This window comes from Lates calcarifer, linkage group LG13 (genome assembly GCF_001640805.2).
Source record: "Lates calcarifer isolate ASB-BC8 linkage group LG13, TLL_Latcal_v3, whole genome shotgun sequence".
NCBI classification, from domain to species: domain Eukaryota; kingdom Metazoa; phylum Chordata; class Actinopteri; family Centropomidae; genus Lates; species Lates calcarifer.
The window spans coordinates 8,347,348-8,372,217 of NC_066845.1; the positions used below are offsets into that span (position 1 = coordinate 8,347,348).

At 39.7% G+C, this 24,870-nt stretch overlaps 3 protein-coding genes and 1 long non-coding RNA gene across 9 annotated transcripts in view; 2 read left to right on the forward strand and 2 right to left on the reverse strand.

Moving 5' to 3' along the window:
* The window catches only part of frmd3 (FERM domain containing 3), a 52,090-nt gene extending 47,903 nt beyond the window's left edge, over positions 1-4,187 (reverse strand). For both annotated transcript variants that reach the window (XM_018669321.2, XM_018669320.2), the window contains exon 1: positions 3,529-4,187. In XM_018669321.2, the coding sequence (XP_018524837.1) occupies positions 3,529-3,633 (105 nt within the window). In that variant the 5' untranslated portion in view covers positions 3,634-4,187. The remainder of the gene's footprint in view (positions 1-3,528) is intronic.
* Positions 4,188-4,565: 378 nt separating this feature from the next.
* LOC108878771 (IDNK gluconokinase) lies at positions 4,566-10,071 on the forward strand. 4 transcript variants are annotated; one of them, XM_018669748.2, is made up of 6 exons: positions 4,566-4,664; positions 5,458-5,538; positions 5,898-5,928; positions 6,056-6,142; positions 7,824-7,867; positions 8,508-10,071. In XM_018669748.2, exons 2-6 carry the CDS (start codon positions 5,501-5,503, stop codon positions 8,878-8,880), a joined length of 573 nt encoding a protein of 190 aa, XP_018525264.1. In that variant the 5' UTR covers positions 4,566-4,664; positions 5,458-5,500; the 3' UTR covers positions 8,881-10,071. The 4 variants fall into 4 exon arrangements, with proteins under 4 accessions (XP_018525264.1, XP_018525262.1, XP_018525261.1 ...); XM_018669747.2 differs by having other exon boundaries at positions 4,597-4,735; XM_018669746.2 differs by lacking the exon at positions 5,898-5,928 and having other exon boundaries at positions 4,572-4,664.
* Positions 10,072-10,312: 241 nt separating this feature from the next.
* On the reverse strand, positions 10,313-19,287 carry LOC108878251 (ubiquilin-1). The gene is made up of 11 exons (XM_018668750.2): positions 18,811-19,287; positions 18,446-18,588; positions 16,642-16,769; positions 16,220-16,482; positions 15,811-15,984; positions 15,532-15,700; positions 15,117-15,238; positions 14,801-14,884; positions 14,459-14,574; positions 14,163-14,331; positions 10,313-13,746 (listed from the first exon to the last, which is right to left on the reverse strand). The coding sequence occupies exons 1-11, from the start codon at positions 18,940-18,942 to the stop codon at positions 13,603-13,605; spliced, it is 1,644 nt and encodes a 547-aa protein (XP_018524266.1). The 5' UTR covers positions 18,943-19,287; the 3' UTR covers positions 10,313-13,602.
* Positions 19,288-20,113: 826 nt separating this feature from the next.
* Positions 20,114-24,870, forward strand: LOC108878252 (uncharacterized). 2 transcript variants are annotated; one of them, XR_007814450.1, is made up of 5 exons: positions 20,124-20,195; positions 20,247-20,331; positions 22,192-22,255; positions 22,431-22,504; positions 23,378-24,870. It is a non-coding gene; the product is annotated as an uncharacterized LOC108878252 (long non-coding RNA). The 2 variants fall into 2 exon arrangements; XR_001960206.2 differs by having other exon boundaries at positions 20,114-20,331.

Below are 24,870 nucleotides of genomic sequence, written 5' to 3' on the forward strand. Positions count from 1 at the left end.
AATTCAGAAAATACAACCCACTCTCCCTGATACACACACATATATTCATACACACTCTTTTTTTTACTACTCCATCCCATTGATATGATAGGATAAAAGACTGTGATGATTTTGTCCGTATAATTATGGTAATTTGTTTGTATTTGTTAATGACAAGGGATTTAAAATAGTTGTTTTTTTAAAGTTGGTACTTCTATAATTGATCAAACATTTGATTGAGTGATGATCTGTATATAAGATACAGTCTCACATACCACTTGGATTATGTCGATAGCTAAAAATGTTTAAGGAATGAAGCTGGGTGCGGCTGGGGAAGAGTTTCAGTTCTGAAGCTCACACTGGTTTGAGCTTTGCTGTGTGCATTCAGAGAGTAGTCAGATTAAAAACAAGTGTCTCCACTAATGTTAACTCTGTATGAATATAAGATTTTGTAATCATGTCAAAATGTGACCACAAAACCTGCTCCAACACTCTGCTTTTAAAACTGTTTACATTTTATTTTATTGAACTAAATTTGGGACTGTTCACTCACATATCTTGCAATGCACTGTAACTGCACCTGTAATATTTACTGTCAATTCAATTTCAGCTTAATTTTAGCATAACTTACATCTTGTGTTACTCTTAAATATCTTAGTTCTTAAATATCCTCTTGTGTTTCTTTTATATCATGTCTTGATGCCATTTTTTGTCTTATGCAAAGTAATTGCCTTGTAGTTTAAAGGTGCTGTAGACATGAACTGGCCTTGTTATTTTTGCAGTTGCATTAATGAGCCATGTTACGCAATGACCATTCCAGTAATAAATCCACTTCGCAGGCAAAATTTCATTCTTTGTTGCCTTGGAAATATTCACAGTTATCATGGCTTTTCAAGATATTTTCAAGTCTTCATTCAGGCAGGATAATCCATGCAGTGCCAAACACTGTGACCCAAGGGGACCTGGCTAATGCACCCAAGTTTTATACAAAGTCAAGAACTGATGCCTTAGAATAAAGTTAAAGGAAATAAACACCTTGCAGACTCACATTAAGCAAACTATTCAGTTGTGATGCATTTGAGATTTTTATGATGGCTGTCTTTGGCATCTCATCCTGACCCACATATTCCCAACAACGGAGAGCAGCAGAACAGACGACATGGGGAAGACAGACAGTTACAATGCAGGGAGAAAAAAATAAGCAGATAAAGTAAGAGATGGAAGTCTCAGTACAGTGGAAAGAGGAGAAGTGCTGTTGTCGAGCGGCTGAAGTGTAGCATGAGGAGCGCAGGATGTCATGAAATATGTAGGAAGGAGCAACTCAGCACCGGAACACAAAGCCATTAAAGAAAGACCTGGAAAATGCAGTCAGCTAGAAATATAACTGTCCATTTCCTTATCGTGTATAGATACACAGACACACAGCTGAAAGCACACACACACACACCCCCTCATATTCACAAGCTTGCATTCATGCATCTCACTTTAATGTTCTCAGACGTGTACACTGAGTTTGACACACTTTTGTGCTCTCAAAGACACAAGCACACAGGTATACATGCATGTGAGCACGAAAACACAAAGAAGCAGACACAAACTCTTCCTCTCTTTCCTTTTCTCTCAGTGCACTTAATGGTGTTTTGTAAATCATTGATTGGCTACATGTAGAAAATCAGCCAGACAGTTAGTGTTGACATGCAGTGCGTGTTTTCGGTCTTTCGGGGTCAGACAACAGGGCTGGAGGCAGCTGACAACTTCTTTTTGAAGGCGGCCCAGAATGAGACGAAGGAGGTGCTGCTCGGAGCTGCGTTCACTGACTGCGCTCTCAACTCTGTCCAACTCATTGGGTTGTCAACAAGCTGGTGCTGCTTTGAAGGATTTGGTGCAATGCTGAAGGTGTAATAAAATGGAATTTAATAGAACAATAATTAATAATGTCAAGCCATATAGCATAGCACTGCACATTTTTATGCACTGTCCTTTATTAAATGTGATTTATGACTTATGAGATTTATGAATCATACTTTGGCAGATTTGCAAGATTTTACTTTTACATCTCTGGCAGCAGCTAAAGCTCAGGGACCCACGAGTTAGGCTTGATCTCCACTGTGGGCCCACAGGATCTAATTTGTTTGTGGAAACAAAGGAAACTTTTATTTTCCTTTGTTAAGGCAGCCAAAAAATGGTTTCAATATTAAATCTCGAAAGAGTCAGTATTTAAAGCCTACCATCCATTAACTGGATCCAGTCATCAGATTTTATTCCTCTCATGCCAATTTTCCAGCTGGCTGGTGGAGGCTTGTGCATCAGTTCCTTGTTGTCAGCTACAAGCCAGGCTAAATTAACAGAAAATCACTATTCGCAGCTGCAGGTCTGTGAAGGTAACAACACAAAAGCCACACAAAACTGATAAACGAATGAGGGGAAGACACTAGTTATAATTCACAGGATCAGCTCTTTAGCCATGTGCAGACTTGGCAGATAGCAGATCATGATCTTGGCCACACCTTCATCAGTCTGCTTCCATACTGGAGAATACAACTTCTTTTTTCTTTTAGAGCGGCAGTTCGTGTACACGTTTGGCTCCCTCAGCGGCAAAAAGACAAATAATGAACAGAGGTGCTTTTTTGGAGGATGTAGTTTCTCTGTAATCAATAAAAGTGGAGGACCGTAACTACCTGAGTCATTTTAAAGGAAAGAAAAGATTGTAATTAGTTATAGATCCTCTGTCCTTCATGTTGTCCCAGCCTCCAATTCCAAATATGGGGACTTTAAATGTTGTGAGTTTTTCTGGGTAATTTAGAGTACAAACTTGTCTTTTGAGAAAAACCTTGTGTTATCAAATGCCGCTTTCCAAGATTTTATCAGAATAACCTGGGTTTTAGCTTGACAACGCAGCCACTCATCAGCTGAGTGCTATACTGGAGTGACTTTCTTGGGTGTAGAGTGGGCACACTTAAAGACGACTATGGCAGAAACGACAGCTATCACCATCTTTATAGGCAGACAATAGAAGTCAGAGCACACAAGTAGGCACAACTGTCTACCTCTCTCCCCAGACACACAGCTTCACATGACTAATTGAAATCAATAACCCAAACAGAAGTCCTTCCTGCCCTTGTCATCAGTTCAATTATCACCACCACACCCATGGAGCTCCATCATTTCCTTTGCTATCAATTAAACTTCATCCCAACTTCTTCCCATGTGGGTCACATCTTGCATGGACCCAACACAAATGCAAGGATAATCACTGGATATGCTTCGCCCCCCTCTGCACAACATATCTATTCTAATAGGCAGAATGGAGCAAAGCGTGCAACCTCTCCCGTAAATCACAGCGGCATGGAAACTAGAAGAACACTGCGCTCAAATGGTCTTTGTCGTTCCAAAACGACGACATGATCAGAATAATAATAAACAGCTTTAAATGGAGAATAGTTTTAATTCACCCTATATGATCAAAATTCATCCGCTGCGTGCACGTGATGTTTTTTGCAGTAATCATAGATCACAATGCACGAGGTGGTTGAGGCTTAATTCGTCTACCTGGATGCTGCAGGAGATCTCGGAGTCGTCCAGTAACCGGATCGTGCAGAGGACCTCCTGGTCCAAGGAGCGGATGCTGGGGCTGCGAAACCGGAGCATTTTCATCCTTCTGTCGGTTCTGTTTCAGCTCCTCATGTCAGCGGATCCACAGGCAGACCAGACGCTACGCATACATACACAAGGGGACTCGCGCATGCACACGTATACATGTATGTGCCTTTCAGTTGGGTCTTGTCACCCCTTTGTGACGCCCTTGGAAATGAATGGGTGGATGGAGAGATGAATGGATGGATAAGAGAATGGATGGATGCAACAGAGCGGGAGGGAGGAGAGCTTGCATCCGTCTCCTGCCTGCCCACTGATGGATCTACAGGAGGGAGGATGGCTTTTTCTTCTCTCTCTCTATCTCTCTCTCTCTCTCTCTCACTCACTGGCTTGCTCACCCCCACGTCTCTCTCTCTCTCTCTCTCTCTCTCTCTCTCTCTCTCTCTCTCTCTCTCTCTCTCTAAATTTCAGCATGAACGTTCACATTGCAGTTCTGGTCCCACCTGTGTCAGATTGCCAGATGGTGAATGTAAATCAGCCACCCTGTGGAATTTGAAATAGCCTATCCAATGACAGTAACTTCATATTTTCATAATTCAGGCTGATTAAAACAAGCTGCGAGTTTTATCTGAAGGCCTTAGTTTATAGGCTATCGATGAATAATTATCAGTAGTCATATGGTGGAATAAACTGGATCTTGCATCCATCATTATTGTGTTGCCTTTAAGGTGTGCATCATGAGAATTTTTTCTATACGTCTGTGTTGCCTTTGAGAAATATATAACATTATTTTATAATAATTCATCAAGTGATCGATCTTTGAAAGAAAAACAGCCATGATGCAAACCTCGCCTATTTCTAACTGCGAGAATATTTTATTTTCATCAATAATGACGTCAAGGGCAATTTGGCTGCGACGTAATCTGAACGTGTTACGAACAGAGCTTGGCCCCTTTAATTGGCGACGTAGCTGACGTTCTTTGTGCGTCATCGCGTACTCCATCAAAACAGCCGGCGGCCATGGTCCAACTCGTCGATGCAGGAAGGACAGTGCTTACCCTGTCAGTCAGAGCTGTCGGCACATGTCAGAGGTAATGAAATATGCTTAGTGGTAGGCTACACCTGTGCAGGGTTTTCCAGCTACGGCAGCACCACCACAACGGTAGGTTACATCAAGCGGTGATATATATCTTACTCTGCAAATGGTGCCTGGGTTTTTGTTGAATATTTTGTCTTCATACCACTTATACCTCTACTCCACTGCAGAGAAATATTGCCCTTTTCCAGCCCTACATTAATTTGAAAGCGTTCAGTGGTGGTATACTCAGATATTTAGCGTAAGTAAACATAACAATATCGCAGAGTAGTATCCCAGCTTCTCACATGAGAAGATTGGCTTTCTTTCCTTTTAATTATTTTGTACTTGGTCACTTAAAGTGTCACTCTGGGCTCTGGGTAATTTTAACAGGCATTTATTTAATTTTTATAAACTTTAAATAATCTATCCTATAATCCAGAGAGTTGATCAGCATAGTAATCCACAATCAAAATAATGATTAGTTGCAGTTCTATACAAAACTGTTAAAATGTATCCAAACTTTAATAAAATCCTGCTTTTACATTAATGCAATGAGTGAAAGCAATCTAATTATATGATATATAGCATAACACTCACTGGGGCCAACTTTCCACATTGATTTCTTTTACTTCAAATATTTTAAAGTGCATTTTCCTGATTAGACTTGCATACTTTTACATTTTCAATGCAGGACTTAAACTCATGGTGGAGTATTTTTACAGTGTGTTGGTAGTCTGTTTACTACTGGTAACGTCACATGAGCACTGATATTATTTCTACGTATTCCTATGCTTGATTCAATTCAGGATTCAGGAGCCGCCTTTGGGTGTTTGAAGATCCACAGACAAGATGATCTACATCATAATGGGTGTCTCAGGTTGTGGAAAGTATGTATACAGTGTGTATGCTGTTTATCTGTTTATTTGGGACTTAAGCAGCACATTAAGAAGAGTATAACCAACATATTTAAGTTTATGGAGTTACATAAGGAAAAAGCATCAAAAATTAAATGAGAAAATACATGAGATATTTATTCACATTTGTGATGAGTGGGTGGTAATTTAACTATTAATGCCCCATTAGTTGCTCCTTGCAATATAATAGATAGATAGAATAAATAACACAGCTTTGGCTTAAACCAGTAGAGGTGTCAGATTCAAGTCTTTTTTTGTAACTTTATAACTTTGATTTTGCCGTAAAAATAATTTCATTGTATCAGTTCTGTCTCCTTCCTTTTCTTATACAGAAGCACCTTAGGGGCTCTTCTTTCAGAAAAGGTAATTGGACCCCCACCCCCACGAACACCACCGCCAGACACACACACACACAGGGATACCTGTCCATTCATGCTTGTGCACACACATTACTTGATATTCACCCTGTATGTGTGTTTTCATTCACCAGCTGGGCTGGCCCCTGCATGAAGGGGATAACTTCCACCCACAGGAGAATGTTGAGAAGATGGCTCGGGGTGAACCGCTCACAGACAAGGTCAGCCTAGGTGTGTGTGTGTGTGTGTGTGTGAATGTGTCCCTGGAGTGCTGCATCATTTCTCCTCTTCATCATTTTGTCAGACAGAAAAACTCAACAAGTAGCTGGAGGGAGCTCCACTGGAGCAGACAGAGCAGACAGTGAAAGCAGCAGGGAGGGAAACTGAGCCCACGATCCTAAAATTCAGTTGAGTCATTTATTTTTATTTGTTCAATATTTATCTTTTCCCTGTCCACTTTGACTTTCAAAATAAAAGGAGACCTACCAAACAATTGGCTGGCTGTCTTCCAAAAGATGAGTATACAAACTTACAGGCAGAGCCAACATTTGGCAGCCGTTTGCTTGGTGGCGGTGTTTGGTGGCTGATGATAACCTCCCACTCAGATATCTGCTCTGAGCAGCGGGAAGAGTTACCCTGGGACTTGCTCTGTCCAATGCTTTGGCATATTTTAAAAATACTCAACAGTTGGCAGTTTGAGCATAAATGATGAGGTGAGGCAGAAATGTAAATTCAGGATTACTGTCAGGCTGTGGCAAAAATGTGTTTTCATGCCAGTATCAGAGTTGGCAGGTTGAGGCTGGCATAAAATAGGACATGAGTGTGCTCAGAAGCCTGGATATAAGAGAATGTGATTTCTCTCATTCGAATTCAGCTCCTTCATGTTAAAGGCATTGCTGTGTGAAAAAAATGACTCCAGTCCAGTTGTAACCAAATTTCTCACTGCAGTGCGATCAAAGATGTGTTTGTGCTGCCATGTCTGTCTGCCTCATCTCTGTTTGTTTCCCTGATTGGTTCTTTAAAAGACTCTGTGAGTTAAGTCCATTCAACAGAAAATATTGGCAACTTAGAGTTATCAGATCCACTATAAACACTTTACATTCATTTTTCAGATGGATTTGTAATATCTGAATGTAGTTTTGTTTTTTTATGAGCAACATCTCTATGTAGGTTTGAGAATAACCTTCAGTCTGATTATAAAATCTGGCTTCACTATTGTGGCTATCAGCTCACCCATGATGTTCTGCAGCGCACGGTTTGCCCCTCTGACAGCCGGTGATACCCTGAAACCAGGAATGTGTGTGATTGGATTCATCTACCTGCTTGTATTAAAGGGCAAAGTCAGAATCTAGTTACCCCAACAGTGAGTGAGACAGTATCTGTTGCTTTCCTGGTGTGAGAGAAGCTTTCCCTCCATTTATTTTTCTTTGTATGGTAATTGACCTTTTGGAGGAGATTAGAGGCTGCATTATTTCTCAAGCAAAAATCACAGAGATCAAGAACAGTTTCATCATTTATTGGGTATTATTTATTTACAGTCCTTTATTTGGCAGTAAGCAATAGAGAGATGAGAGGAGAGAAAGATGGGGAATGACACACAACTAAGGTCCCCAGCCAGATGCAAAGTGGAGACAATGCAGTACGCAGTCAACACTTTAACCCCTAGGGCTCCCCTGAATGTTTCTTTAAAGGTTAAGGGCTGCTTCTTTAGACAATGATAAATCTGAATAGAAAATGTAACATAGCAGTTGAAAAATTACAGTATTCTAAGGTGCTGTTAAACTAACCTCTGCCAGCATGATCTAATATCTCTTAGAAATGAAATATGTATGCTACAGTCTTAAAGCATGCTGTTTACAACATAAATATATCCAGTTATTTTGTTATCGTTTGTTTCTTCAGGACAGATTTCCTTGGCTTCTTAAACTACATGAAGTCATTCAGAGGTAAGAATAATCAAAGCTCTCATATATTCATACATGCACGTATATATTGTGTATATACACACAGAGAGATTATGCAAACACACCCTCGCATGGAAAACACAAGATCGTTTTTAATGACAGAAATGGAGATGATGATGGGTTTAGAGAGTGAGAGGGAGCTGAAGAGCGGAGCTGCGAGGTAAGGATGTGCAGGCGTGAAATTGTCGAAAAAGATCAAAAATATCAAAGATGGTTTTGAAAATTGAGATGAAAACCAAAGAGCGAGGAAAGGGAGTTTGGGAAAGTAAAGACAGATTAAGTGAGTGAGAGTGTAGAGACGAGGTGAGGGAGAAGCGAAAAGTGTGCCATCTCTTTCTTAAAACGTCTGCGGCGACATCAAAGACTTCTTTTCCTTAAGTCTTCCACTCAGTCACACTTACTTTCCTCTATCTGCTCGTCCTTGTGTCCCCGCTTTTCTTTGTACCTCCCTTTTCTCTCACTGTGTTTGTGACCAGAGTTCACTTTATGTTTGTTTAGTTTGTGTCCCTGTTGTTTTTTTTTGTTTTTTTTTTTTACATTTTTCTTTTTATCCACGCAACATTTCAGTGTTCATTCCTGCCCTCATTAACTACCTGAATATGTATGTGTCTTTCTACCCCAGAGAGAGGTGTTCAGGCTCTGATGCTTTTGTGGCATGCTCAGCCCTGAAGCGCCTCTACAGACAGATCCTGCTTTACGGCTCCAAAGCCCTCGCGTTCTCTTCCGGTCAAGACCAGGAGATCCTGCCTCCCTCTCTTCCCGATGTCTTTTTTCTCTTCCTACATGGTGAGTACGATCTCATTTACCAGAGGATGACGTACCGGAGGGGACATTACATGAAAGCAGAGCTGCTGCGGTCCCAGTTTGAAATCTTAGAGCCTCCGTTGGATGAGGAGAATGTGTTGCCGCTGGACATCAGGATGGGCATTACTGATATGGCCAAGGAGGTCGAAAAGCACATTATCAGAATCAAGGCGTCACCAGTGAAGCCATAACAACCTCAGCAGACTGAAAGAGAGGCTATAATCATTAGCCTCAGTTTTTAGAAACTGAAATGCCAGACTGTCAGTAGGTCCACCAGTTTGGTCCAGACTGAACTATCTCAACATTTACAGGATGGATTGCCATGAAGTTTTGTGCAGATGTAAATGATAATTGGTGATAATTCCTGACTTTCTTCCAGTGGCATTACAAGGTTATGGACCTTTCAATATAGTGTAACTAGCCAAACATTATTTTTCAAATGAATTGAATTGATTGATAGGGTCCCTACAGAATGAATTGTAATAACTTTGGTAACTTTGGTATCCTTCATCTGATTTGCCATTTTAACTTCTTACGTCTTCATGTTTATGGTTAAATACATGAAAAACTAATGACATGCCCATCATCTTCAGTGTTATTGTGTTTAGAGCTATCAGATGTTAACATGCTGACACACTCAACTGAGATGATGAATGTCAGCATGTGTAGCACTGTCACTGTTAACATGCAAATGTTCAGATTTAGCTCAAAAACACCACAGTGTCTAAGCAGAGCTTCTCAGAGCTGCTGGCACGACTGTGAACTTTTAATCTTGTTATGATCCAGAGTTCGTGTCTGGTTCATGTCTTAGTGAAGGTGAGAAGTAAAAATCACTGTTACAGTTGTGGTGCAAAATCACAGAGCCACTTTCGCAGCAGTGGGATCTACACTCACGAGCGCTTCAGAGAATGAAGTACAGAATCTGTGTGATCCTGTGGTGCATCTCTGATTCTGAAAACATTTCAAGCACAGCCAAAGTCCAGTATATGCAGCAGAGTGTTTGACATTGGGACCAAAATGAATGAAATAAGTACCCCCAATAATATGCAACAAAGAAAATGGCTACATGTACATGTTAAATCAGTTTGTTTGTATTTTGTTACATGTTTGTAACAGACAAGGAACATTTACAAGGGAAATTTGGCTTGTTGGCTTTGTAGGTACTGTGTTGAGCAGATTCATAACTGCACTGGCAAAGGTTAATGAACAAAAAAATGAACTGATAATGGCTTTAGTTGAATATTTTATACCTTGTTTGAAAGTTTGAAATCTTATGTTCAATATTCAGTTTTATTTTTGCATTATGATTAAATCTTTGATGTGCTGACATTTCCATAAAACAGTGAACTAAAGCTGAAATAAATAATTTGATTAATTGTTAATCTGCCAGTTACTTTCTCGATTTACAAAAATTGATAAAATATCAGAGAACAGTGAAAAATGTCAATCACAATTTCCTAAAACATGTCTGTTCATTTTCTGATGTGTCTGACCAGCTGTCCAAAGCCTACCTAAAGATGTTCAGTTTGGTCACATTAGACTAAGAAAAGCAGCAAATCTTCACAAATCAGAAAGTGAAACTAGGGAATGTTACCTCATTTTAAAATTTTCAAAGTAGTAAAAAAATTTTTTATGTAGAGTAACAGAGGGACTTATCACCTAAAGTGATACAGAAAATAAGGGTTTTTTCTTAATCTCTATGAAGTTAACTTTTATATAACTTTGTGTCAGTTTGCTTTAGAGGGCACTATTAACTGGTGGATAGCTGAATCCTAAGCCTGTGGAAACACGTGTCTGCCAGCATCTGTATTGATTTTACCACCTCTACTTCACTTAACACTGATCTTTAGATGACTTTGTGTTATCTTTTATGTTTTACTCTCAGCAACTTTGCATCAGCAAATGGATTAGTTTAGTAGCAAGCAACTGTTTTATGAAATCATTCAATCTGTCAAACCACCTTTCATGCTCCGACATCAAATGTTAAATGCACCTGCAATCTTACACTGCAATCTTCACACTGAATACGATAAAATGATTTAAGGGATTAGATTGAACACCTTACTGCTACACATCGCTATGAGGCAGCTTTAGCTCTTCTGACAATAGGGTCTTACAATATTAAAAGGTCAGATCAGCTCAAGGCTGTGTGATTCCTCTTTCCTGATGTCTAAACATGTTCAGTAAACACATGCAGGTGACCATGAGCACAATGTCCCCACACTCTGTCTCAGACACACACACACACATACACACACACACCTCCACTCAGCACTGTAGAGCTGTTTTTGTGGTGTGACTCATCTTCAAACCTCAACCCGAATATTTTAGGAGCTTCTAATCCAGAAAAACCCCCTTGGCTACTCTCATATCTCACACATCCAGGCGAACCAGCACACACACACACACACACACAACTGGAGATTAAAGCCCACTCAGTCTGGCAGCAACAGAGAAACGCACACAGGTTGTCAAGTGGATCACATACACACATATCTGATGTCGTAGTACGTGCCTTGTATGTCAGTTAATCCACTAGGTCTCTGAGAGTGAGGACACAAAACAGACAGAAACCCTCACACAACTACACGTGCAGTATCTTATTATTCACATTAGTAGCTGAAAATTGCCTCTAAATATTACTTTGTGCTTTTTTGGTGTTAGTTTAAATATATGAATTACGCTACAATTTTGCCAGTTGGTTTGTCAGATCTTGCAGAGGTGAACATGCAGATATAGTTTTCAGCCTCATACTTGAGAATAATAATGAATTGACCTAGAAAAATGTAAACAGCCATACATGAGATTTGTTTCAGACTAAAAAATATAATGCTTTGTGCCTGCATAATTCCAGCTATACAAACCAAAATAATAGTGGAAAAAGTTGAGTGTAACTGCCCCCTAGTGTTTATAGTGGAAAAGTTCAAGCTTAGATATTAAGAGCAGAGAGAACAGCAAAATAAAAGAATAATTGAAAAAGTCTGAATCTTAAATAAGTAACATTGATGAGCAGAGATTTTTTTTACTGAAGGAGATGGCGAATATTGTTGTATGTATAATACAGCAGCAGTTTTTAATTGTATTAAAAATGACTGAGTTTTTTTTTTATCAGTCAAAGAAGATGGCAGGCCAGTTTGTATTTGACATATGTCTTTATTAAGACTGTCAGGTGATGCTATTGATCTCTACACAATTTCTGGTCACAACACTGTGTTTACAGCTTCTGAGATGTGAGAATTTGCTCCTTTTCTCTGTTTACTATAAGTGTAAATTGAACGTTCTCTGGATTTTGGACAAAACAAGCAGTGGGAAGTTGTGACATATATTTTGTCCCATTTTCTAACATTTTATAAGTGATTAATATATTAATAATACAAGAAAGACAATCAACAGATCAACTGATAACCATTTGCAACAGGTCAATTAACTGCGCTGTTATTCCAAATGATGAACAACTGTGTTACAACAAACAGCGTATTTTTACATAATTGAGAGACAACACAATTGTGCTGACACACTCAAAAAAGCAGAGAAAGAAAGTGTAAATAACAGAGTAGCATTCAACACTTCTGATTACAGCAGATCCACAAATCAGCTGGATAAGATATTATGTTGTTCAGTTGTTGTTAACTGAAACCAATACAAAATGTAGCCACTACGTATTTCACATTACTCCTGTAGCGTGGTGTAATTCGGCTGAGATGAGGAAAAGTGAAGGCAAAAACATCAAATACCCAGGCATTATTGGTCAATGCAGTGAAAGATAGTTAGGCACACAGGGTTTCTAAAAACTGGCTCACCTATGCAAAGCAAATCATCATTACCATCATCATCATAGATTATGTTATCATTCTTTCTTTTTCAGTACTGGACTCAATTACATTTTTTCATGCCTGATAGAATTTTTCTTCCATGAGAGTGTGTCAGGAAGATTAGCCCTGCAAATCAGACTTTCTGTGCCTGCATAGCCTCGAGATAAACTGTAACATTCAAGCACTTTTTGCCTTTTTTAACCTCTCCATTTTTGAATACATCTTTTTTTGCAGCTGAGATTACCTTTGGAGACAGACTTTATAATTATCTGATGTGTCTGCTTTCTGTGTAGCCTGTGGTAGACAAGACACAAAAGCAGCGAGGGAGAGTGGGAAAACAGCACACAACAGATGATGCTCTTGGTTCAATCTGTTGACTGAGACCGAGAGTGTGAATCCTCTGTGAGTTTCCAGGACATGTGACTATGTCTGGCTTTCATTAGACTCTGTCCAGGTGGTGAGATGAAAAGAGGCCCCAAGCTTCATAGTGTGTCTGCACAGAGATTAATATTACATGACCGACCTTTGAATATTTATGCTGCTACACGTATGTGAGGTGGATTTAAGTACCTGTGCTGACCTGCACCAGTGCATGTCACTGATGGAGTGAAAGTGATTGTATTCTTTTGTTCCTAACCTCATCTTAAAGCCAAAACTCACTATGGAAGGACAAAAAGGAAGCTATCTGTGTACGTTTTCTCAGTTCTCATTTCATAAAAAAGCAAATAAAGTCAGCTTTTATGAGTATATATAAAGCTCAAAATAACAAGTTCACAATATGTTCATCCTCTATCATTTGATGCCCAATTTAGAGGGAAAAACAAGTGCAGAGCATATACTAAAGGTGACTTTTACGCCAGGACTGAATATACTTAGTGTGGAAAGTTAAGTGATGAAGACAAGTAAGTCTTTGAAAGTACAACAATAGAAATATGGCTTGCATGTCTCTTGTTTCATTTTTGTAAAGCACTTTATAATTGTTGACAGTGACCGATAATGATTATTATTATGATTGAGTGTAGATGCTTATGTGACAATGTCAGTAAATGTGCATTCTCTTAGCTACATACCTATATGTGCACAGACAAACATCTGTGTTTGTCAGAGACTGAGGAGATGTTGTATCGCAGTGTTGAGGTCTCCGCCTGTTCTGATGAGGGCCTGAAGGTTTGCCTCTCTGTCTCTGAAGCCCATTGAGCTCAAGTGCTCCAGCTCCTCCTGGAACTGAGTCTCCTCATGATGGACCTGACAGAATTAGATGGGAGAGTTATTTGAGGTCGTGCCTATTACAATAACATGACTGAAAAAGGTTTGCAAAGAGGTCTTGTGCCACTGGGAGTGAAAACGTGCCATACAATTTGACAAAAATCCACATGGCTCTCTCCAAATTTGCCACTAGCTGTCAGTGCAAGGAGGACTGATTAGACTGGGTGTAGTTATTCTACATGGGGTATTGTTGTGTGAGGACTTTTTATAGTGAGCACTAAATCATTTTAAGTTCAATATGTTGTCTCATATACCATATGCCTTTTGTGATATTAAGAAAACCCTGTGGCAGAGCAGTGTCCAGTGGGCTTTTGACCTTAAAATGATATTCACTGATAATATTTCACATATTTTACAGAAGTAGATGACAAAGTTAGAAAGAAACACTGAGGTACCTCATTATTGGTGTTAGCCAGTGCCTGTAGCATCTGCTGTACAAACTGCTGCTGCTGCTCTGTCACCGTGGTAACCTGAGGACTGTTTCCTGGTTGGCTATTCAGGACCGAGTCAGATGCGAGCTCGGGGGCGACGTTAACACTTGCTCCAGGGTTTCCGAGGCCAGCCCTGCAAGAGGATATGCAGCTTTACTTAAGAAAAGTTTTACGATATTTTTAAAATGCAGATGTTTTGCCCAGAAGCTAAACCATCAGAAATCTCCTCAGGGTTAGGTGTACTGTCTCATTTCACTCACGCAGGTATGAGTGCGGGTGCCTCTACAGCCAGAGTCTGAAGGCCCTGCTGGATCTGTAGTAGAGCCTCCATGGCTTTGGGGTTCAACATGGCTGACAGTAGCTCCGGACTCTGCATCTACATGTAATTGACAATTAATAATGAAGATATTAATGATTAATGAAAACCGGAGCAATTGAGTCTACACAACAAAGTTACTATAGCAGATTAAATCTCTCTGACAGCTCAATCTGAAAATGAGATTACTCATGTACAAACCTCATTAAAACAAAAGTTTAAACAAATGTTTTAAGGGGCAACATGGCAGAGTAGTAAAGAGTAATGGTGAATAGAATAAATAAACCTGTTGCAGGAAGAGAGGGAGCTGCTGTCTCATTTGCTGCTGCAACTGAGGATTTCCTGAGAACAAAGGGTGGCTCAGCAACATCTGAAAGAGTCAGAAAACCAGAGCAGTGTGAGTTATAAGACTTGTCTGGCTGAGGAGAGATTATGAGGACGTGTTAACAAGAGGAGGGGGATTGGAGCCTAATTCCAGACCTCTGAATAGAAGCCCCACATGATTTTTCAGCGATTCACTACCGGCTCTGCAGTTGCCTGGTGAAAATAAGTGATCTGATTGCCTGTCATGAGTTCCCTGTCATAAACTGTGTATGAGTCACCTGCGCAGCCAGTTCAGGGTTCTGGCTAAGACAGTTCAGAAGACTGCTGACGTACGGCCCAGACAGCAGGCCTTCCATCAGACCTGGACTGGCCGTGATCTCCTCCAGCAGTGACTGCATGCCTGAGGCAAGAGAGAGGAGGCCACAGATAGAAAATGAAGAAAAGCAGGGAGAAATGTTTTTGTGTAATTATAGTTGAGCTGATTAAAATTGATGATCTTTTTTTGTTTGGGTAGGAAATTGGCAGAGAGTACCAACACCTTTAAAATGATTTAAACCACATCAAAGGACCAAAAAGGGTCAAACTCAGAAATCCAGAGAAAGTATACACTATGATTGTAGGTTTTCCAGATTAATCTGATTTCCCCCACTGACTTCTGGGCATGAATTTCTACCTTTTCTCTTATTTACTTGCCTGCAGTAATAGTGCTCTGGGGGTTTGGATCAGCTGTGGGCGTAGCAGTTAGGTCTCTGAGAGGATCTGTGGACTGATCGGAGAAGGGCGGTGTCTGGTCTCTCCCTCTTTTGGGTGTCTGTTTATTCCCAGATGAGGCAGTCTCCACTGGGGGTGCTCCTGTCTGGCTCTACAAGGGAGAGCAGGAACAGAAGACTCAAACAGCAGGTTAAATACACAATGTTAATTCGACCTAATCTCAACAGATAACTCAGAGAAACATTATCTTCAGAGTTGTACCTGTGATAGTTTGAGACCATGTCCTTGTATTTTTGCTTCAGTATTCTGAAGGCTATCAGAGTCACCAGTGATGGTTTCAGAGTTGTCCTGCTCTGTTTGCAAATTGTCTAATGCTCTGTCTTCATTACGTAACATTTCCTCTATCATGTCAGGGTTCCTGATGAGCTCCAGCACCTGAAAATGGAACCAAGAGCAAGAAGACACTTAACATATGGGTGGGAGAAATGACTGAGTCAAGGAGGGAACCACAGTAAAATGAAAAATTACCTTTTTTCCCTTCTACTTAATCCAAACATGCATATTTATAGCACTGTGCAATCCATTCATCCTCCACTTTACAGTTTGAAACAAACCTGTCCCTGAAAAAGCACTCTCACACACACCCCTTTTTATCCCAAACAATACCTACCTGTGTGATGATGTCTGTGTTGTTAAGCATGTCTCCCACCTCTGGGTTTGTCTCTAGGAGCTCCTGGATTTGGGGATTTGACAGAATGAGCTGTCTGGTTATTTGGGGGGTGGAGGTGGAGAGGGTGCTCTGGACGAGGGGGCTACCCAGGACACGGCGCATCATCTCCGAGTCAGCCAACAGCTGCTTCTCCATCTGGCGCTGGAGTGCAGGGAAGAAGCCAGGCCCGTTGTTTGTTAGGCCAAGACTGTCCAGACCTTCCACTGCGGGGGCAAGATCGGTTCAAAAGAACAGGGGTATGTAAATGCACTGGACTGGATCTTATCGCCCCACAGCAGAAGCAGTAAGCAAATGTGAGACATATGAGAAAAGACTGAAAATAATTGGAGGTGAGGGGAGCTCCTGTGTTCTGCAGATCTTACCCAGGCAGAGGGGAGAAGTGGGAGATGGTGTATGATTATCATGGTCGGGGTTGAGAACATCTGTAAGCTCTGATTGGACCGTCTCTGAGGCGGGATCACCGGTGGGTGCAGCAGATGGACGGTGAGGCCTGAGAAGGATGAACTGAACCTGAATCTAGAGTCCCAGCTCTCTTCTGTAAAAAAAACTGTATGCATGTATATAGAGTTTTATGCTTAAGTCAACAAACACTGACCAAAATGGGGCTGGTGTGTGACTGACATTATATTTTAACTAGAATTACTGCATCACAGTTGTATGCCTCTGCTGACCAGGCTAGTTGTAGTTAATTAGCATATGAATTCTTAAGGCAAAAAAACTTGTTTTCTGCAGTCGTGGTAACCTTGACCTCTGACCTTTGACCACCAAAACCTAATCCATTCATCCCCGTATCCAAGTGAATGTTTGTGCCAAATTTAAACAAATTCTCACAAGGAATTCCATGAGATATCACGCTTGTATGGGCAGACAACCTGAAAGCATAATACCTCTGTCCATAGCTGTCTTCTTTAGATTAAGTGGTACTTCCTATGATATCGATTGAAATATTGATCCTGTTAAAGCCGATATTGATATCTGCCATAATTAACAGTGTACACACTGTCCAACAGTGTTTTGTTATTAGCTGCTTCTCTCTGTTAAACATTTTTTCTTTTGATTATTTGTATCACAGTTGCATTCTTGTCCTCTTCTCTACATCCATGTCAACACAACAAATTCTGCAAAACATTTCAAATCCATAAAAGCAATGCATCAATGCTATATTCCTCTATGGCACATTTCAAGGTTTTAAAGTCTTATGTGAAGTAAAGAGGTGAAAAGACACTTTCATTGTCACTAGTCCAGTGGTTCAAAGGGTTGGAGCAAGTCCTCCATCTTGGTGTTGGACTTTCACAACCTCTAAACTTAAAAACAGTCATCTTTTTCTTGACCAGACACGCTTGATCTCCATTTCTTTGAGCTTTTGACTCCTTCTGTAAGAAACCGGACTGTAAATTTCCCCATTGTGGGACTAATAAAGGATTATCTTATCTTATCTTATCTTAAAAACATCACAAACATCACATCACAAGGATTGGATGCTTGATCTCAAAACATCAGAGTAGTCATCCTTCTCTTTGAGTCATTCTTTATGTAAGGCTAAAGGCCTCCATCTATAGGAAGGATGTTCAGCAATGACTGAGCTCAATGTTCTCAGGGCAAAATAGCAAAAATAGTGTAACATTTGGAACACCGCCATGCTTGTCAATGTCACATCTCTCTTTTGCGTTATTTTGCATCAGTAAATTATGTCAATTTGCAGTAGGAATTTTATTTTCTAGGAAGTTAACACCTAATTCAAGAATCGATTATTAGAGGTACTGAGACTTTTTTCAGCTGGTTTCATTTTAGTGATTGCCCTTAAAGTGTCCCAAGTCTTCTGGGGTTCATTGCAGGAAAGTTTTGTTTGATAATCGAATGTCTCCTGCACACTGTTGGTTCTGGTGTTGCGTGGGATTTGTTGACAATAAGAACCACAGTTACCGCTTCGTGGTTATGTGCCTCTGGACGGACAACCCGAATACACATTGCCTCTGGTCGTGGCAGTCGCCGCGGAGCATAAAAAGGCAGTCTACGCCTTTAAAGTGAGTGTTAGAGTGTTTCAGCACCAAGCCTACTATTTTTGTAGTCGGCACAGTAAACGTTCCTGCAAATGTGTATTTATGAAGCTTTAGTGTGTCTGATTACCATATAATGAGAATATATACGGAATATATGTGCGTTTACCTTCGGATCATGCAGAGGCTGACTGACTCATTTTGCCCTTTAAGGTGACTCAGGATCTCTGATTCTTTGAGGACCCGGCCGGAATGGATCAGCACCAGCTGCTCTGCTGAGGATCCCAGGCGATCTGATAGACCCCATTTCAGCTGTTTCCACAGATACAATACACAATAAATACACAACGGGACTTTGCCAGCCCAAAATAACACAATAGCGCTGATAACATTGGAATATAATAATCATAATGCTCAGTTTATGATATGGAAATTGCTGCTTATCATATACATGTATATATATATGATCAAACCAAACCATTTTACGCACTAAACTGCCAAAACACCCACTCCTGGGTGTTGTGGTCTCCTGACCTGTCTGACGGTGCAGTCTCCTCTAACGGTGAAGTCTTTGCTCTCAGAAAGACTTTTGACGGCAACGTGGATCATTTCTGTCCTCTGACATTCACCAGGTGCTCTCGGTTCATCTTTCACCGCGCCTGACATCTCGGTCCTGTCTCCGGACTGACGAAGGAGATGAGCGGACCTGGAGCGGGTAGATGAGCGCACAGTCCCGGGGCGGAGGTGCGTATCTGTCTCGATGACTCGGCAGAAAGTTGTGTGGATGTGTGCCAGCTCTGACCCGACTGCGCAGGGAGGCGCACACTCAAATCTACACCTTTCCTGTTATGTAAGGGGTGTTTTTGTGCCTCGTTACCGCTTTTAATTCATAGGTCTTTACACAGAAGCCTCTGCGAGCAGTTAACATACCACCTCTCCATAGTTATGTAACCGGATTCAATTTAAAGGAACACACCACAAAATTAATCAGCAATTCTAAGAATGCACTAGTTTATTTCACTCAGGGCCGGATTCTAGGCAAACATATTTGAGGGGGCAGTCAGAAATGTGAAGGGAGCATCTTAGGTACACATCATGCTACAGCAGCAATTTTCTGGGGGGTGGGGGGCCTTTTTGTCTATGACAGTGTTTTCAACATGGAATTGGTTTACTAGCTATGTATCCAACCCCCAACCTGGAGAAGTGGGCTGCACTTTGTCAGCCCTCTGCCCTATGACCTGTCCAGCTTGTATGTCCCATCTGAAGACTAGGCTTCTGCTGGAATAGCTCGTAGGGCCACTGAGGCACCACGATAGGGTGGTAACATATAGTTTCTCAAATGGATGAGCCTAATTCTCAAAATTTGAACTTAACAGTAAGACAAATATCTACATCATTGGCTCATTTGCATAGTGATCACAGACTGTATATAAAGATAGTGACGGTTAAATAAAAGAAAAACAAGTATATTTGAGATCCTTTAACCCACTATCAGAAGCAATAAAGCTGCTGTAACTAACTACAGTATACGTATGTTACAGAAGAATGCTCATTAGCTTGACTATTACTAATTACATGTGGCTCATGACATGTCCAGTTTGTCAGAAAACAGTCACAAAAAAGGAGTTTCACCTTATGATTTTGTGCACTGCTGTATCTCAGATCGCTTCTCTCAGTCATGTATTTTAAGACCAATAAGAGGCGGTTGCTAGGCGGACCAGAACCGACTGGCCAATTAGCAATTAGTGTTAGCTGACGTATGTCGTCATTAGCCATGACATGCCTCGTCATTGGCCATGAGCTTGTGGGAGGAGCGCAAAGAGGCGGAGAAACAAAATGGAAAACAGATTTAAACCACGTTTGAAACATTACTTCCTGTTTGCTAGTGCTGTGAGAAAACGTTGTTATCGAAGGATGCTGTCAGGATGCTAAAACAAACTCTGGAGCTGCTTTTTGTCGTTAATGAAGAGGTCAGGATGCTAAAACAAGCCCTGGAGCTGCTTTTTTGTCGAACACGAGTGAAACTTGGACGCTGTACACACCTGCGGCGTAAAGGTAAGGCAAACAGTTAGCGGCTAGCGTTAGCATTAACGTTATCGGAGAGCGATAGCATTAGCAATACCTTGTAATGATATCGTTTAATTCTATTATCAATTGTGTATATCGTGTGGGTAAGAATGTGTTTGTGTTTCTGTGACTGAGACGTCCCTGACATGAGTTGTGGATGGTTAGTAGTCCGTTTGTCTGTTTACACCTCCGTTCGCATCTTTTTACAATTACTTTGCAGACATTTTACTGCTTATTTGTAAATTTGTGCTCCAGTTTGGTCATTTTAAGTCAGTTTATGGCGGATTACCATGCCGATGTGATCATTCTGTGTCTATCTGTGGTGACATTGCATAGTTTTGCGTCTCCAGCTGGCTGTCTTACATCTACTTATGGTCAACTTCTTTGTGGTTGTTTTGCATCGTGTGGTAGGCAGCATCACGCAAGAAAAGCGGAAGTGTATTAAGTAGGGAGTGTAGTCGATATAGTGCTACCTGTAGGGGGAACACAGGTAGTGACTGTGGTTCAAGTCGGGGGAATGAGGCACGTGCACTCATTCCATGCTGGTGTGCAGGAACAATGGGTAGGCCATAGCGTGTTGTCTTTTATGTTGTTAAAGTTGAATGAGAGTCTGATAATTATTGTTTTTTAGTGTCAGACCTGTTTCTCCTGTGGGGTGGAAAGTGATCGGTCGTCGGTAGCAAAATGGATAGATCGGCGTCCCAGGTATTTTAAGTTTAATTTTAATATTTTATCATTGTGTATTTTAGTGTTTGATTAATAAAAGTGTACTTTTAAAAAATGTTTTCTTGCTGAGCAACTGTGGTCCATTAGCTGCTCTTGCCGTGGATTATTTTTGTTTGGTCAGTGGTTTTGTTTTGATTTTGTGTTTTTCTTTCTAGTCCGCCCTGGCAAGCGAGTCGGTAACGGACAAAAAGCAATGGGAAATGGCCTTGGGGCGGACTAGTTTTCTTTTCTTTATATTTTATTTGTTTGTTTTGCCTCATAGTCATCTAGTCATCTGTTCGGTTCCCCCGTTGTACTCACTTAAGCGAGTAAACCCCAACTAAGTTGTCAAGCAGGCTTAAGGTGTGATTTGTTTGTAGTGAAGTTAATCACGCGTATACGTTTGGAGTGTGTTAACCCACGAATTACAAGACTTTATTAATGCAGTGTGTACTGGTGTGTGGTGGAACTCAGCCCCGGTTCTGGTGGCGATAGCGGGGAAGGACGGGAGGGGGTGGGGGTGAATATGAATGTTAACATGAACGATTGTAATAAATTGCATTACTCCATATCCTTTGGCTTTTGTTCCTTTTACTATTAGCTTGTGGCGGGTGTAACATTCGTATTGTGTCTATGTAGTTTTGTGTCTATTCCTGATCATTATAACGTTACTCTGTGGCCATTTTGTGTTTCAGTGTGGCAGTTAAGCATCTCGTTGTCATCAGTTTGCGACTCAGTTTTTTTTTTTTTTTTTTTTGTCTCTTTGTTGTTTGTGTCTTTGTGACTTTGATCCCCTGTTGTGTATATTATTGATCAGACATTTGTTTGTGGTGACTTGAGACTTTATTGAGCTCCGGTTTTAGTTAAATACAAGCTTGAGAACTAGATTTTAACTCTGTACTCCTCCACACGTTTTAAGCCTCAAGAGTAAGTCACAATGTATGAGCTGATATTACTGTTAGAAATTATTAAAACTATAAAGGCATATTCTAGTAACATAATTTATTCACCTCAAAATGTGATTCTAATTCTAGTTTTAAGTTTTCAGTGTTGTATTCTTCTACACTGTTCGAGTTTTGGAGGTAAACTATTCTTTATTAATTAGATTATTTGTTTTTCAAGTGTTGTACTTGTGTTTTCCAGGTTTACTCATTCAGCTAGTGCAGCCTGGGCAGAAACACCAGCTCTCGCCTTACAAACCAAACAGGTATGTGTCCAGTCTGAAAAATGTGTTGATGAGCTGAATTATTAATGTTCTGTTTAAATCCTTGGTATTTAATGAGTTTAGTATTGAATATAATATAATAAAAACTGTTGATGAGGAATCGGTCATAGTGTCTTGATCATTTTCCTTTGTATGTTTCTCTTTTTATTTCCTCTAGGTGTCTCCACTTAGTCCATGATCAGAGAGTCTTTGTACAATGAAGTTCTTTGAAACCAGGACTGAGGCCTCCAGGTAATTCACCTGTCCAACACAGAGCACTGACATCAAATTACATGTCTTCAGTAACTGATCTGAAGTCTGAATAGTCTGATTTGTCACAAAAAGACTTAACTCATTATTTAAGTTCATTTACATAGTTCATGAATCTGCAGTTCAAAGAATTAAACATCAGCTCTCTGTCTCTGTCGGTCTCTTGCTCCCTCCCTGTCCCTTGGTCTTGCTCCTTTGCTCCTTCTCTCTCTCCCTTCACTCTCTTAAGCCTGGCACACACTAAAGGATTTTTAAAATACAGATTTTCTAAACCTGATTTAGAAAATTTGAGAGACCACACACGATGACAAATAATGTCAGATTTCAGAGTTTTGTTGTTATAGTGTGTGATGTGCAGAGAGAAGACCAATACAGCACACCACACACAACAGATTTGTCCCAGTTATCTTTTGGTGTGTACCCCGCTTTACTCTTTCTCTCTCATTCTGTCCGTCTCCTTCCCCCTCTCTCTCAGTCTCTTGTTGGTAGAGTAAATCATAAAAATGTGAAGAACTTATTCAGTTCTCACTAGGAATTCTGTCATTTTGCTCCATTTTGGCAAATTTAGTTTACATTTTAACTGACTTCGGAGAAACAAACATTTCCATCCACTGCTGTGGTGTGAATATGTGAAGCTGGTGGAGTTAGTTCGCCAGTCAGAGCAGCTTCTTCTGTCTTTGTGTATAAAGAAAATTTAACTCTTGTACTAGTTCTGATTAGTTCACACTGGGTTCTCTGTAGATTTAGTGTCTTTTACTTCTTTATCTTTTGACAGTTTGAAGTTCAATAGCCAGAAACACTCTGTACTTTATTTTGAATTCATCTTGATATAAATGCTTGTGTTTTTCTCCACAGGATTCAAACTTCAGCCATTAAAATCAGAGAGAAGAGACAGATGAAGACATTTCCAGAAGGTCAGTGTTAGTTCATTCTTTTCAGTCTTGACTTGTCGCAAAACTTTTGCACAGCACTGTGTGTGTGTATATATATAATTATTAAGCTAATTTAGAATCTTAAAATGTTTTTTTTAACTAACTATCAAATCCATAAAAAGTTAACTACAAAACCTTAAGCAACAAGTCTAAAAACAAGTGCAAAGCCTTTAAGATATGAAACCTTTACAAAATATATTTAAAACGTAAGTATGAAACTTTATTCCAGACAACATTTAACAAATCACAGCAAAATATAATGACAGACATTTGACCACAAAGAAACACTTGTTAGAAATGGTTAGGGTTAATGTAGTTATGAGCACATTTTCCGAAGATGAACATGTCTACTAAGCATCTTTGTGATCATTTAACTGCTTGTGATACAACTATTTTATTAATAATTGTATTATAAGCAGTTGAATGTTCTCACAGGTGTTAAATAAAGACATATTAGTCTTTGGAAAATGTGCCCATGACTACATTACAAATGGCAGAGAAAAACAAAGTGTTTTCTCTTGAACAACAGGAAACCAACACTGTAAACAGCAGTTAGCTGGTGGAGGTTTTTTAATGTGATTAACAGCTTCGTAACACTGTTTTCTTTCATCCATTTCAGGTCTCAGCTGCTGTCGTCTTCTCCTCCTGCAGAAACAAGAACATGTGTTAATCACAGAAACCTATTTTTCCTTTCCTAAACTGTCCTTATTCATTGTTGATACCTAATTACAGTGATTTAAACTTTTTACAACTCAGTATCATATTTAGATGTTTTTCTAATTATTACAGTCACAGTAATAACTAGAAATATTTTTATATAGCCCTTCAGAACTAAGAACCTACTGTAATTATTACATAGTTATCTCTCAAATTGAACCATGTAATAAATACAGGAAAACTTAAAAAGGTAAATGAAAACTGAAATGGCTTTACTAAGGCTAAGTTAATAAATTATTATTATTTTACTAAAATTATGTATTTTAATAATTATTTAGCTAGGTTTATAAGTTATTACTAAATTCTTACTAAGATTATTTGTACTTAATAAATTATTTTTCATGACATATGCTATGGCATTTTTTGAAACCTCAGTATACTTTGACATTTTTACTTCTATTACTATTACTTCTGCATTGCTTTTATAGTACAGATTGCTTTTACTGTTACCTCTGATATTAGATTACTTTTACCAGTACATATTACTTTTCTTATTACATATTACTTTTAATTTTATAGATAACTTTTACTGTTGCAAACTACTGCATCTTACTTCTGATATTGCTAATTACTTTTACATTACTTCTATTAATACAGATTATTTATATTGCAGATTACTTCTATTATTACACTTTTCTGATATACTGAACATAAACAATTTAATGTCAGTGCTCTGTGTTGGACATTATGTGTGTATTA

What these genes read in the sequence shown, in the direction of transcription:
- LOC108878771 (XM_018669745.2), top strand. Translation starts at nt 4,610, where the DNA reads ATGCAGGAAGGACAGTGCTTACCCTGTCAGTCAGAGCTGTCGGCACAT. An exon ending in GTGAACCGCTCACAGACAAG is followed by an intron (nt 6,143 to 7,823) that starts GTCAGCCTAGGT and finishes TTGTTTCTTCAG; the next exon opens with GACAGATTTCCTTGGCTTCT. An exon ending in CTACATGAAGTCATTCAGAG is followed by an intron (nt 7,868 to 8,507) that starts GTAAGAATAATC and finishes TTTCTACCCCAG; the next exon opens with AGAGAGGTGTTCAGGCTCTG.
- LOC108878251 (XM_018668750.2), bottom strand. Translation starts at nt 18,942, where the DNA reads ATGTCAGGCGCGGTGAAAGATGAACCGAGAGCACCTGGTGAATGTCAG. An exon ending in GAGACTGCACCGTCAGACAG is followed by an intron (nt 18,589 to 18,810) that starts GTCAGGAGACCA and finishes CTGTGGAAACAG; the next exon opens with CTGAAATGGGGTCTATCAGA. An exon ending in AGCCTCTGCATGATCCGAAG is followed by an intron (nt 16,770 to 18,445) that starts GTAAACGCACAT and finishes CATCCTTCTCAG; the next exon opens with GCCTCACCGTCCATCTGCTG.